Source organism: Sciurus carolinensis, chromosome 1 (genome assembly GCF_902686445.1).
Source record: "Sciurus carolinensis chromosome 1, mSciCar1.2, whole genome shotgun sequence".
Lineage (NCBI taxonomy): Eukaryota > Metazoa > Chordata > Mammalia > Rodentia > Sciuridae > Sciurus > Sciurus carolinensis.
The window spans coordinates 132,888,465-132,902,002 of NC_062213.1; the positions used below are offsets into that span (position 1 = coordinate 132,888,465).

The 13,538-nt window shown below is 38.7% G+C and overlaps 1 protein-coding gene across 5 annotated transcripts in view; it reads right to left on the reverse strand.

The window, feature by feature from the left end:
- The window catches only part of Lrrc8b (leucine rich repeat containing 8 VRAC subunit B), a 66,731-nt gene that overhangs the window by 6,785 nt on the left and 46,408 nt on the right, over positions 1-13,538 (reverse strand). For 2 of the 5 annotated variants that reach the window (XM_047542563.1, XM_047542582.1), the window contains exons 3-5: positions 11,799-11,876; positions 8,803-8,904; positions 3,955-6,119 (exon numbers count right to left, since the gene is read on the reverse strand). In XM_047542563.1, the coding sequence (XP_047398519.1) occupies positions 3,955-6,093 (2,139 nt within the window). In that variant the 5' untranslated portion in view covers positions 6,094-6,119; positions 8,803-8,904; positions 11,799-11,876. Of the gene's footprint in view, positions 1-3,954; positions 6,120-8,802; positions 8,905-11,798; positions 11,888-13,538 lie in introns of all 5 variants that reach the window. The other 3 variants (XM_047542555.1, XM_047542573.1, XM_047542588.1) reach the window with 2 other exon arrangements.

Sequence of the window (13,538 nt, forward strand, 5' to 3'; positions counted from 1 at the left end):
AAATGTCCCCTGAGGGGGCATGAGAACCTCCAATTGAGAAGCCTGGTTTAACAGGAGAGAGAATCATTAACCAATTGTACAATTAGTCTGCAGTGGTTGAGATAAAAAAGAATGCCCTGACCTGAGTTGCATCTGGGAATCCCAAGTCTTCATCAACATCAGGTTGCCAGCAACTGCTTACTGGAACTGATTTCCTATTGGGTAACCCTGAAGCCATGCCCTCACTCTTCCTGTCTGGCTACCTGCACTACCATATTCCCACCCATCTTCTTTCAAATCACTGAATTTGTGATTTTAGTGGACTTCTCATTGCCCAGTGGAGGAGAGGGGCCTGACAAGGCAGCGAAGTGAGTCTTTGGGACTAGAGGCTAGAAGGTCCCTCAACACTGCTGCTGCAAATGAGTTGGGGGCTGTTACTGGGCACCCCTCCCTCCATGCCAGTGCCCAAGTGAGGCAAAGGGTCTTAACCCACCAACTTGAATTCAACTTTCCTCAAGAATGCCAGGAAGCTTCTTAAGAAATTCAAGACTCTCTTCCAACTCAGTAATTTTATACTGAAAAAATCAGCTTACAAACTTTAAAAAAAAGTTTGTCTTGAAGCTTATACATTTTGCCTGCATCAATAAATTTTATTAAACTATTTCATAACTTTAATTTATACTTAATTCATTTAGTATGCCCTTTTCTAGACTCTATGGTATATATGCCAGAGAGGAAGAAGTGAGTATTCTATTGATTTCCTCCCCCCAAAAAACAGAGAAAAATATACAAATCATTTGGGAGATGATAAATTTCACATAAAAAAATGTTTTTTTAGAGTAAACTATAATATATAATATAAATATATATAAAATAAACTAAAAAATTTAGAAAAACTAATGGCTACATTAGCACTCAACAGCTCTGGCAACCAAATGTCCTCAGCAAAATGGACTTGAGACTCTAGAACAGATGGTTCTCTTTCTATATCTCCATTTGCCTTTGATTTTTAAATATTCCACTGTGTCCCAAAGACTGAGTAGGACCTTCCTTCGGAATCCTTCTCAAGGTCATATTTTCTTTCTTCCTTTTTTTCTGGTCAACACCACATGCTACCTCAGAACATGTGTTTTTGTTTTGTTCTGTTTTTCTGTGGTGCTGGGGATTGAACCCAGGGCCTCGCATATGCTAGGCAGGCACTCTACCACTGAGCAACACCCCCAGCCCAGGACATAAACTCAATTATTTCAAGAAACAAGTCTCAATAGTTCCAATGTTAAGTAGTGGCATCAAAACAGTAAGAAGCACTGTCACATAAATTAACTTCAGAAGGAATTTCTACATGATTTGCTTTCTGGTTAGAAGGCGAATCAAACTCAAAGTTCATAAAAGGAATAAATGCCCAAATGTGGAAGTCGGAAGATGTGGGTGTAATCTGGAGTGGTTTGTAAGATTTGAGCATACCTAGTTAAATCCTTTCCCCAATTGTTTCTCTCCAGCGTATTCGATGCCACCCTAACCTGGTACCTTCTGTAACTGGGAGAGAGATGGATCCTGCTTCTTCCTCCTCAGCTCACACACACTGCTGTTGCCCATAAAGCATCATTGAGATAGATGTATTTGAGACATAAATGCAGGGAAGCAAGAACGAGAACACTGGGGTCAACACCAGCTCTATCCTGGAAGCTTCAGGCCTCAGGTGAATCAGTCTGAGCCTCAGTTTCAGTGTCGGCAAAATGAGGGCAGCAGCCTAGAGAGTAGGGGTTGGCAAAGGTTTTCTTTAAAGGACCAAAACAATAAATATTCTAGTCTTTGCGGGCCAGGAGGAAAACCTGAAGATATTATGTAGGTACTTACATAACATGAAAGAAGAAAAAATTATATACACTTTTAAGTGATAAAATTCAAAATGTAACAATTGAGTATTTTTTTTTTATTTTTTAGTAATACAGGCACACTAATGAGAAGACTGGGATTTATTCCTGGGCACTAAAATTTGGATTTCACATAATTTTCATGTGTCATGAAATGTTATTCTTTTCAGACCATGTAAAAACAGGCTATGGGCAGATCTGACACCCAGGCCAAAGGTTGCCAATCTCTGGACTAGATCAACAGTGTTCCTTTCATGTATAAATCTTTCACTCTTGTTTTAAAATCTACATTCCCACTTCTAAATCATAACTGGTTAAGCCTTTCCATGGGGTTTTATTTCTTGGTTGCCCTCTCTTAGTCCTTTCTACTACACAATCAGAGCCTCCTAGCTAACTAGCACTTTCAAGTCTCACCCTAGTGACTTGATAGATGAATCAAACATGAACTTGATGGGCAGACTTCCAGGTACTCCCCATTCTGACCCACCCCACTATAAGCTCTCATCTCTTATTACACCTGGGCTTCCTATTGCAATCCCCTGTGCATGACCTCTATCTACATTGCCCTCGTCCAGCTTCTCAGGGTGATTCATAGAACACTCCTTCTACAAGTTACTATGAAAAAGGTGTCTTGCTCAAACACATTTGGCAGATATTGCACACCATCTCTCCCTCTTGGAGAAGCACAATGCATTTCCCATGTTAAAAGTGCAGAACAACCCTGCAGCAAAAATATAATTAGAAAAGAAACAATGTTTTTTAAAAATTTGTTTTGTTATTGTTTGTGGTAACAACTATTGTATCCTGTGGAGGAAATTCTGGCTTGTCCTGTCAGTGAATGTCTGTCCCCTGGGGCTACCTGCAGGACTGCCCATCACTATTCTATGTCTCCAGAACTCCCTGAAACTTGGAGGGAAGCAGAGCTCACTTCCCACTAGGGAAACCAACACCACCAGATTCCTGTGTCCCCAGCTCTCTTATAGCTAGTGTGGGTATTCAGGAACCATGCCAACCTGGTGTTCAGACTTGGATCCTGAATTAGCTTCAAAGCCTTGTAAAGATTTCTCATTTATCTTAATGGTCTCTCCCCTTTTACATATAAGTAAGGTCTCAGAGTTATAAAAAATCAGCATGAATTTTCTTCCTATCTCCCCATTTTCTGGCATTTTCCTAATATCCATGGTTTTCAAAATGAATCTCTAATGATTATTATGTTCACTAGCCAACCCCACACTCAGAGCTATGTTTAGTAAAAGAAAAAAAAAAAGTGAATTACAAAAAGACTAGAAGATAATACATTTCTGGGTGGGTTAGAAGAAAATAGCAGTGCCCATTTTTCAAGTAGAGGAAGATCAGTTTCATCTCTTGGCAGGCCTGATTTATGTTCCCCTTCTCCCCATATGGACATTACCCTCAATCCCTTGCCCTTCAGACTAGCAGGGATTTTTTTCTTTTTTCTTTTTCTTCCTCCTTCACATTTTAACCTAGGAAACTACTCATTTATTTTGTTTTTTCTTGTTTCAGTGAAGTTACATTTTCCTTAACTTGGCTGTACTCTTGCAAATTATGGTTCATTTTTAAGCATGGATGCTGGAAAAAGCTTCCAAGAAGCCTCAGTGTTGCATTATAGAGTCAGGCCTTTCATTTTGAATCATCTTTCTAGATATTCATACAGATCTCAAGCCTTCTTTTTACTGCCTCTCCAGAAGGACTTATGAATAATTCATAATCTTAGCACTTTTAAACAAAAAGTTACTTTGATGGCAGATTTGGAGGGCTGAAAAGTCTTATCAAACTTTCTATGTGCTCAAGACATTTTCAAAACAAAAAGTAAGCTCTACCATAATTAGTTAGTTTAAAATACTGTAACTATGATGCTTCCATAGAAAACGGAGAAAGGGAATAAAGAGAATCAACATTTGTTGAGCAACTATTATGTGCAAGAAACTGTGCCAACACATATATTTTATCATATAATCTGCAAGACAAATCAAAAGTTATATTAGAAACTAATGTTCAGTGTTTTTGTAAATAGTCTAGGATCACATGGGATGGAGCCTCAAAAGACTGGCTGAATAAAGGGAAGGATGAATTTACTTACATTGTTGTTGGTCACAGCAAAGTACTGCAAATTACTCAGATACTGGATTTCTTCTGGAATGAAGGTCAGGTGGTTATAGCTTAGATCCAAGTAATGTAGTTTGGTGCATAGAAAAAGCTGCAAGGGCAGATTCTCAATGTTATTATGATCCAAAGAGAGCTGCTCTAGGTTAGATAATGCTCCGATCTGGGCAGGGATATAAGCAATGTTATTATGCCACAATTTTAAGCAGGAAAGATTCTGAAGATGCTGAAAGCTAATGATCTCTTCCACAGTTTTAAGGTTATTTTCCTTTAGGTCTAACTCATGCAAATTGTTCAGGCTAAAAATGGAGTGTGGAATGCGTTCCAGGTCACAGCTGATCAGTTCTAGGCTTTTCAGATTGACCATCTTTTTTAAGTTGTTCAGCACGACCAGTTTGCTTCCCTCGTTGTCAAGGGACAGCTTCTGCAGTGAAGGCAGGAGGTCTGTGACAACCTGGGGGATCCGGGACAGACTACTCTTTAGGTAGAGGGTCCTTAGGTTTTTTAGGTCCTGAAAGCCCTCCAGCTGCATGGTACTCAACTGCTCAGGGAGAACACAGCCTGACAGGTAAAGCTCCTTGAGATTCTTCAGGTGAAATACCCAGCGTGGGAGTTTTCCCATTTCAGTAAATTTTAGGCGGAGGATTTTTAAATTCTCCTCTAAAAAGGCTAGTGCAGGATGGTCTACCACCAGGGATGAATGGTACACATGAAGCTCCTTGAGGTTGACCAGCTGTGAGACTGCAGAGGGCAGCTTGACCTCGGGGATCAGCTCCAGGCTGAGCACTTCCATTTCCGTTAACTCAAAGACATTGTCCGGAAGACCACTGAGCATAAAGAGATGCAGCTCTATCTTGTCGTGGGAGTTTTTCACAAGCTTACTTTTCAGTTTCTCAACTGTCCATTCGTTGTTGAGGTTGATCTGCTTCAGTTTGTTCTCACTAACCTCTGACAGGAATATGGAGAAGCGTTTGGAATAAAGAGGATCATACTGATCAGCTAGATGGAGGATGAATGCAAAGTCATTCTTGACGTCCGGGATATCGCTATAGTTGCTTTTTTCTCTTAACGCCTCAAAGGAATATTGCTTCAGGGAACTCCTCAGCATCCACCATAAGCTGTAGGAGGAGGTGAGACCGTATAGTATTACCAAAATGACATAGAATGAAGCCAGGACCTTAAATATTTCTGCCAAGGAGTAGACACACTGGTAGCGTTTATATCCCGTAAAAGCCTGCACATCAATTGAACAGTCAATTTCAAGAGTAATGTAGGTTAAAAAATATGGAACGTACGTTATGATCATGACAAACAAAATGACTTTGACTATTATCTGCTTCAGATACACCCGGTAAATGATGTCCTTCTGCTCCACATGCAGACGGAACCTTTTCACTTTCTCAAAGATGGCCTTTGCCTGTTCACCTTCCTTCTTGTCCAGGACACTGGAAGTTGGGCTTTCTATGCTGGCTGACTCCAAACCTGACTGTGGGTAGGGCAGTGACTGCTTGCTGGAGTCAACGTCAGCTGAACACCCAGAGGACGAAAGCAAAGTCTTGGACTTGGAGACTTTCAGGGGCCTCACTGACTGCTCAGCCACTGTTTCTGACAGGGCGCGGGTGGTCCATGGAGAATCGAAGCACTTGTGAAGGATGGCCACGAAATGCTCCAGCCTAGAGCTGGTGCTGGGGTAGTGAAGCCAAAAGTTGCTGCAGGCTGCAAAGATAAGTGTGTGCAAGAGCACCAGGTAGGGGAAAAACTTTGCAAACCAATGGAGCTGTTTCTCATAACAGACTGCGTCGATGTAGGAGTACTGCTGTCGGTGGAGGTCATTCTGGATTCGGAGGGGGAGCGGAAGTGGTGTCCCAAAATTAGAGGACGTGTTCGCGCTGGCTTTTAGGATGTCCCAAGGCACAGCGCAGTGATTGTCGAATTCCACTTTGCACGGAAGACAGCACAGGACCCTGCTCTGTGTAAGCTGGAGAGCTCCGGCCAGTACAGCCACCAACAGCATGATCAGGGTGATGTAATACCAGAAGACATCCCACCATGGCTTTAAGATGTGATAAGATGACTGGGCGTCTGCTAAGCATTTTAGCTCTGTTAGTGTAATCATGACTCCCCCTTGTACGAGTACAGAAACTGGAAAGGAAAATAAAAGAAACACTGCTGAAACAAGTACTCACATGTGCATTTAATTCTAATGCCTGTATGCACGTTCCCTACCCAAGTAGAATTTTAGCTCAGGCATAAAACCTAAGAGGCAGGGCTGATCACAGGGCACAAGAATCTTGCTGGTTTCATTTGAAACCACAAGCCATCCCAACCCAGTACTGTAAAGTCCCTGACATGGGGGCTCATTTGGTGATAGCTAGAGTGCATCTGTAAAGGAATTTGGGGTAGTTCTTGAAGCAATTGTTTAGTTACTTTCCTGGTCTAACCTCTAGGTTGGGTTACTAAAAACCTGGAGCCAATTTTTTTTAAGTGACATGGGAAGAACTTGCTCTTGTGCTACTAATTTCTAACAGACACATTTCACGCCCTCTGAAAGGTCTGAATAAGCTGCTTTCTGCGGGGCACTCATGTCTAGAACATCATTTATGGCCTAAGTGTTGTTCTAATCATGTAAAGGAACCTCTTTTGTGCAAGGTTGCTTTATAAGGGTTTCTTTTTGACTCAGAGAAGTCTACCTATTTCTCCCCAAACTGTCACTGACTGCATCATCTTTCCTCTCCAAGCACTTGCTTTACAATTTAAAGAATATGAGTATTTAAAAATAGCATATTTGGGCTGGTGATATGGCTCAGTGGAAGAGTACTTGCCCAGCATGAGTGAGGCCCTGGGTTGGATACTTAGCACTGACAAAAAACAAAAACAAAAAAACCAAAAAAAACCCAAAACCCCAAAAAACAAAAAAACAAAACAAAACAAAAAAAAAACAAGCAAACAAAACCCCCCCAAAACCAGCATATTTAAAGGTAGGGAAACAAGAATAATGGTTGAAAAAGGAATAGGGAGAAAAAAACCCTGTTAGAATATTCAATCCTTGGGATTCAATTCATTTTCTACTTTATAGACAGAACAGATTCAACTTCCTCCTAGGACCTGTGGCTTGATTAATGTGGCATATTTAATGTTGTGATGGCACAGTGCTAAGGGATAAGCAATTAAGGCACACTCTATTATTATTTTTGCCTTTAGAAAAACAAGATACATTTCATATTTTTACCTTGAAAAGGATTCAGACAACTCTCCTGAGAATTTCTATTTAGCCATATTTATATAAATTGTTTAAACAACTACTAATTAGTAAAATCCAGACTACCTATAAGATGGTTCAGAAGAAGATAAAAGGAAACATGTGGAGCTTATGAAGTGTCTGGTAAGCAAAAGAAAAAATAGACCATGGTAGCACTGTGGCTGTTTAATGGAGTCAGCTGTAGTCTGTGAACAGGGACTGCTTCAGACTTTCTTTAGTCTGAAATTTCTCTCCTGGGCCTGAGTATCATGCTAGATACCCTGTTATTGGTACCACCCTCAAGAAAGCCTTTCTTATTCTCACGAGTCCTCCTGGAGACTAGTTCCCACCTTGAACCCTAGAATCTCATCACAAAGACCTGCTGTTAATAGGCATCTTCTCTTTTGCAGGTCTCCTTAACATATTCCTGACCTCTGACACTGAGCCCTATATCTTTAAGTTCTCCCATTTGTTAGATATCTCATGATCCCAGATTTTAGTTCCTGAATGACAGTGCCACTTTCTGCCTATATCCTCCCTGGGCATTATATCAGAGTGTGTGTATTCAGCTTCCTCCTAGGACCTGTGGCTTGATTATATAACCCTCCAGTGCCTCCCTCCCATACTCTAGGTTAGTGGGTCTGACTCTCAATTCCTCCCATTCTGCCTTGCCCCCACTGTGGTTAACCATAATTGCATGTCAAGACAAGACAAAAACCAAAAACAAGAGGATTACATGAGATAAATATATAGTTGTGGACTTAGACCCCAAAATACCATAAGCATGATGGGTGGGGAGAACAGCAGAAAACATTGCTGGATAAAAGAACATGTTAAAATACCTATGAGTTTAACTGACATGCATGCATACTTTCAGCTAATCATGTAATAGCTATTATGCTAAAACAGTGATTTATAGCCTTTGGTCACATTAATTTGTGAACTCAGATAAGGGGATAACAGATCTTTTGTGACTGGTGAGATCACACCTGGAACTCAATACTCAGTTAAGGGTTAAAGAAAAAAAAGGGCAACAAAATCATAGGGAGCTACCATTTAAAACCATTCTCTATAGAGGAACATAGGGAATTGATGACATTTAGCTGAGATAAAGGATGACTAGGAAAGATGAGAACTTATCTTTACAGTTTTGTGAAACTACCTCATGAATGAAAGAATTAATGGATTTGTTTCAGATGCAAACTGAGTAGACAGAATATTTAGAAAGTCATATTTTACTTCAATCTTTGAACATCAGATCTTTGGAACAGTTCGGCTCCCTGTCTCTAGCTGGGGCTAGATGACTAAAACGACCATCCTTCAGGGATATAGTAAAGGAATTTCTTGTAATGGATAAAAAGAGTGAACCAGATAATCCATAAGGGCTTTTCCAGCTCTGAGTTCATGGTTACGTATTTGTCCTTTAAGCGTCATGAGAATTAAATTCATTTATGCAACTGAAACTGGAAGAATAAAACAAACAGTTTGAACAATGATAAAGATATTTGGCAGACAACAGAGATTTACTCAACAAGGAAAACCAGCCAGCATTGACCAAAACAATATACTGTAAATATTTATACTTACAAAAGTGGAAAAAATGAATCAAATAAATCAGCTATGCTTCAATCAGGGGGTCTACACCTTTTGAAGTTTCTTAGACACACCATCTCCGAGTTTGTCTTCATTCTATGAGAAAGCATAAGTATCTTGAAAGACATATACTCATTTGAATGAACAAAACATTGCAGATACTGTCTTTCCAGACCCTCTCCATCGGAAGACATGATATGGTCAACGGATTGTTATAGGTCAGTTCACTCTCACACACAGAAGCACATTCTGGCAAAACAGTACATATATGTCCCCACCCATATTCATACCCTGAACTCCCTTTCAATTACAGAGAAGTTTCTACAGAAATGTAGGTGCAACGTATTTTAAAATTCTGTATCTATAACACTTAGCTATTCCCAAGTAGTTGACTTATGTTAATTTCTCTCACTCAGTCTCATATACAGTTGGTCTTATTTGCATTTGTCAGATGGCTTGTCAAACCATGTAACTTCTGCACCCTGATTTAAAACCACACTTCTATCCAAATAAGAAGTATATATGCTCCAAAAATTTAGTCTACCAGTTTCATCAGAAAAAAATCACAAGGCAAGAAGACTTTTTCATACATAACTCAGAAATATGGCTGAAATTATCTGAAATTATGTCATTACATATAGCTCTGTTAGTATGTATATACAGATATATGTATGTATATATATATATATATATTTTAATTCGGTGGATTAACAAAATCCATTATCAGCATCTACTGCAATCATTTGTGACAGCTGAACTGTAAGAAAATTCTGAAATATTTTTTAAAAATTGTGTGAAAATTATATTTTTTAGTGTCCATGGAACCTCAAAAAAGTGGCTGGAAAGTGTTTTGTTTTCCCTTAAGATACAATCTTTTTTTTTAAAAATAAAGTATTAAGTATTTGAAATCCAGCTAAGGGTATTTGCCCCACTTGTATTTAAAAGAACTTTTTTAGCAATAATCTTGTGACCTTATTGTTTCAAATATCAAAAGTTGGGCGCATTTAAATTTTACTTTGGGTTTATGAAGTCATGTGCAACACATGCAAAGAAAGCCAGATTTATAACTAATCACCATACAGGGTTGAATTGTTATGTAGGTTAGAAAGCTCTGTTAGAATATACAACAACCTATCTGTGCACTAACTCATAAGATGGCACTACTGGAGTATGACTTTACAACATGACTGCATTTAGATGCAGATAGCAGGATAAAGACCTATGGAGTACAGGGGTGGAGCTCAGATATGGAGTGTGTGCTCAGCCTGCATGAGTCCTGGGTTTAATAGCTAGCACACACATATGCACACAATGATTGTGACACACTTTACATACACTTCCATAGCACTATATCTATAATTTCCAGAATGTTACTCACCATCATGATGTGCCTACGCAAGTTTTCCTTAATATTAGAAATACATTTCCTACTTTATAGGCAGTATGTCTATGAAAGAGCGACATCAACCCCCAACTAATGGTAATATTTTAAATAATCATAACAAGAAACTACTGTGAATCTGCCAGTGAACCACAACTGAATATAGGTTTGCCATATTCATTCCATCTGAAAATTAATTGGGAAGGACTTTTCCTGTTTGCCTTTTAAAAAATTATGTATTTTTCCTGTAATCATCAAATTCAGATTTCCTTTGATGAGTTCCTTGTCAATAAGAGCAAATAAGAATTTGTTATTATTGATCTAGTATCTGGTTTTCTACTTTCAGAAATATGTCATTTACATTAATTTGCTCCGTACTTGCATCAAGGCATTGAGCTATCTCAATAGTAAACATGGAAAATACCTTGCTCAAAGTAACAAAACCATCAAGAAATAATTACAACTGGAACTCAGGAATGCCAACCCTGATCCTTGTCCACAACATATCACAAGTCCTCAGTAAATCCAATGAAGTGTGCCACAGTCTGTTTCTCAAAAGCTGGAGGAAAAGTTATTGAGCTCTTTCCCTCAACATCCACACTGTAACAGAGTTCTATTATAATCTTGAAAAACAAGGATGCAAATTTAGTTTTCTGTAATGTCTCAGTTTTACGGGTATATAACATATAATCTATTTTCTTAGCATAAATATTTTTTTACCAAATATTTTTACCAAACTATCTAAGACAATATTTAAATACATAGCATTTTGATTTAAGGATACATAAAAAGTTTCAAGCATTCTTACCTATCAAATGCTGCTAATTTTTCTAATTGAAGTACTTGGAATTAGAGCATTATGCCTTTTAATACAGTTTGCATGTGCCCTAAACATTTCCAAAACCATATTTTGGCAAACAATGAAGATTCAATCCAAATAAAATTCCTATTTCTAATATACAAATGTACTAAATCAGTTCAAAGAAATAATGTTGAGTACCAGATTTTATGGTCCTAATCCCATTCTTTTAGCTTTTAAATCTCATTAAAAAATCATAAAAGCTTTTCAAAACACATGAATTCATCTGACAATCTCATCCCAAAGTCTCTAGGACTGGAAAAACAACACTCAAGTTAGGCATCTTTATTTCCCAGTAGTCCTTATTTTACTTTGAAAGCATTTCCAAAATAACCAATGAGAAAATAAACAAATGACGATCAGAGGGTATTTGGAGTCATTGTATGCTGAGAACTGAATGCTTTTTCAAAGATCTCTGTCTTTGATCCCAGAAAGCGAGTGTTCTCTACTCTCATTGAAAGTTGATTTAAAAAAATCACTTTATATTCTGTCAAAATGTTTATTACTACTTCCCATCAAGGTATTTCTTGGGACTAACCTATATCTAACTGTAATTTAAATGTGCCTTTTTGATTTATCTCCCTAGGAAACAATGTATCTGTACCTCTGATTCATTTGTCCCTCTTCTTTATACTACATAACCCCTTAACTACACTTCAGAAATCTGAAGCCCAGCATTTAGCATTTTGCCTGTATTTATGTAATCACTAGAAAGGAGAGTTGATATATCAGTTTTGTTATGTCCCTTACCAGTTCTTTCAGATCTCGTCAGTATAGAGACTTTCAGATAACAAACATCCTTTCCAAACTTGATCGTAGTTTAGGGACCTAGAAAGAAACTAAGAAATTTAACTGGTAGAATGTTTCTTTAATGCTAATGTCCATAAAAATTGCTGAGAGCTTATTAAAACACAAAGTGAGCTGGGTGTGGTGGCACATGCCAATGACCTCAGCTACTCAGGAGGCTGAGGCAGGAGGATAGCAACTCCAAGGTCAGCCTTTGCAACTTAGCAAGACCCTGTCAGGCAAACAAAACAAAACATACAAAGTGACAGATCCTACCCCTCAGAGCTTCTGATTCATTAGGTCTGTGCATTTCTAACAAATTCTAAATTGGATGCTGCTGGCCTGGGGATCACCTTCTGAGAATCACACTTCTAAGAGAACAGTTCTCAACCTTGGCTTCAGGTTGGAACTATTAGGGGCACTTTTAAAATAAACCTAATCACAAGCCCCGTTCCCACAGAACAATTCAAGTGGTTTCAGTGAGGCAAAATTTTTCTCAGGAGGAGAAAGCTGGTAAAATAGATTGGCAATAGATTTCCTGGGAAAAATGCGTATCTTTTAAACCTTCCTGGAAATTGCACTAGATGTCTACAATGCTCCATTCTCTCCGTGGACTATAGTCAGAGCTACACAAGAACCCTTCAGAGACTCAGGTATGTGAGGAAGTAGATCAGTGAGTGACAGGACAGACTGAAGGAGGAGAGATTAAAAACATGTCTGAAAATGTTTCAATTACGGGGTGAGAAATAATATGTGTAAATTTTATAACATGCTTGAAAAGAAGTTCGTTAGGTTCATTTTCTGTGTTCTATGTGATTGTAGATGATGGTTTTACCTATTTTTTCTGTAAATGTAAAATAAGACTGCCACTTTATATCCTCCAATAGCAATTTCCTCACTGACCTTTATGCACATTAATAATAGCTTTAATGCCCTCCAGGCCTTCACTGTTTCCTGATCCCAAAGCCAGTGCCAGATGTTTTGTCATGGTAGCACTTTACTTCTAGGTACCAATTTTTGGTTTAGGTTGTTAAATTTGTGTAACAAGCCACACCAAAACTTAGTGACTAAAATAATGACTCCGTGTCTCTGATAATTCTGTAGGATAATAAGGCAGCCTCATTTCACCTAGTATACATTGGGATGTTGGGGTGGCTAGAAGGTTCAATATACTTCCATCACACACTGGTACCGGGGTTGGCTGCTTGTTGTGAGGGTTCAGCTTGTGCTATTGACTGGGGTCGGTCTTGTCAGTCTCCACATTAACTCTTTAGGCTTCCTCACAGTAAAGAGGATGTTTTGAGAGAGAATGTTCCATGCATACAAATTCAGAAGTTGCAAGTGTCTTAAGGCTCAGTTTTAGAAATTACTCCACCCCACTTCTGCCACATTCTGTTGGTCCAGTGGAGATTCAAAAGGGAGGGAAACAGATGGGAGGAGTTGCTAAGTATTTGCCGTCACTTTTAATTCATCATAGGATGCCACCAACATTTAAGTAGTGAATGGTTCCACAGTAATGGATTCTTTGAGGAAAATAATTTAATGAGTAAAAACCAAATCCCTGTCCAGATGAGGAAGGATCATCAGATGAAGAAGGGTAAAAGAGGACAGAGAAGCAGGGTTAGTGAGGTAAAGGCGAAGCAAATATTTCTGGAGTTTCAAGGAAAGAAACTGACATTATAGTCAAATTATAGAGGGAAGCCA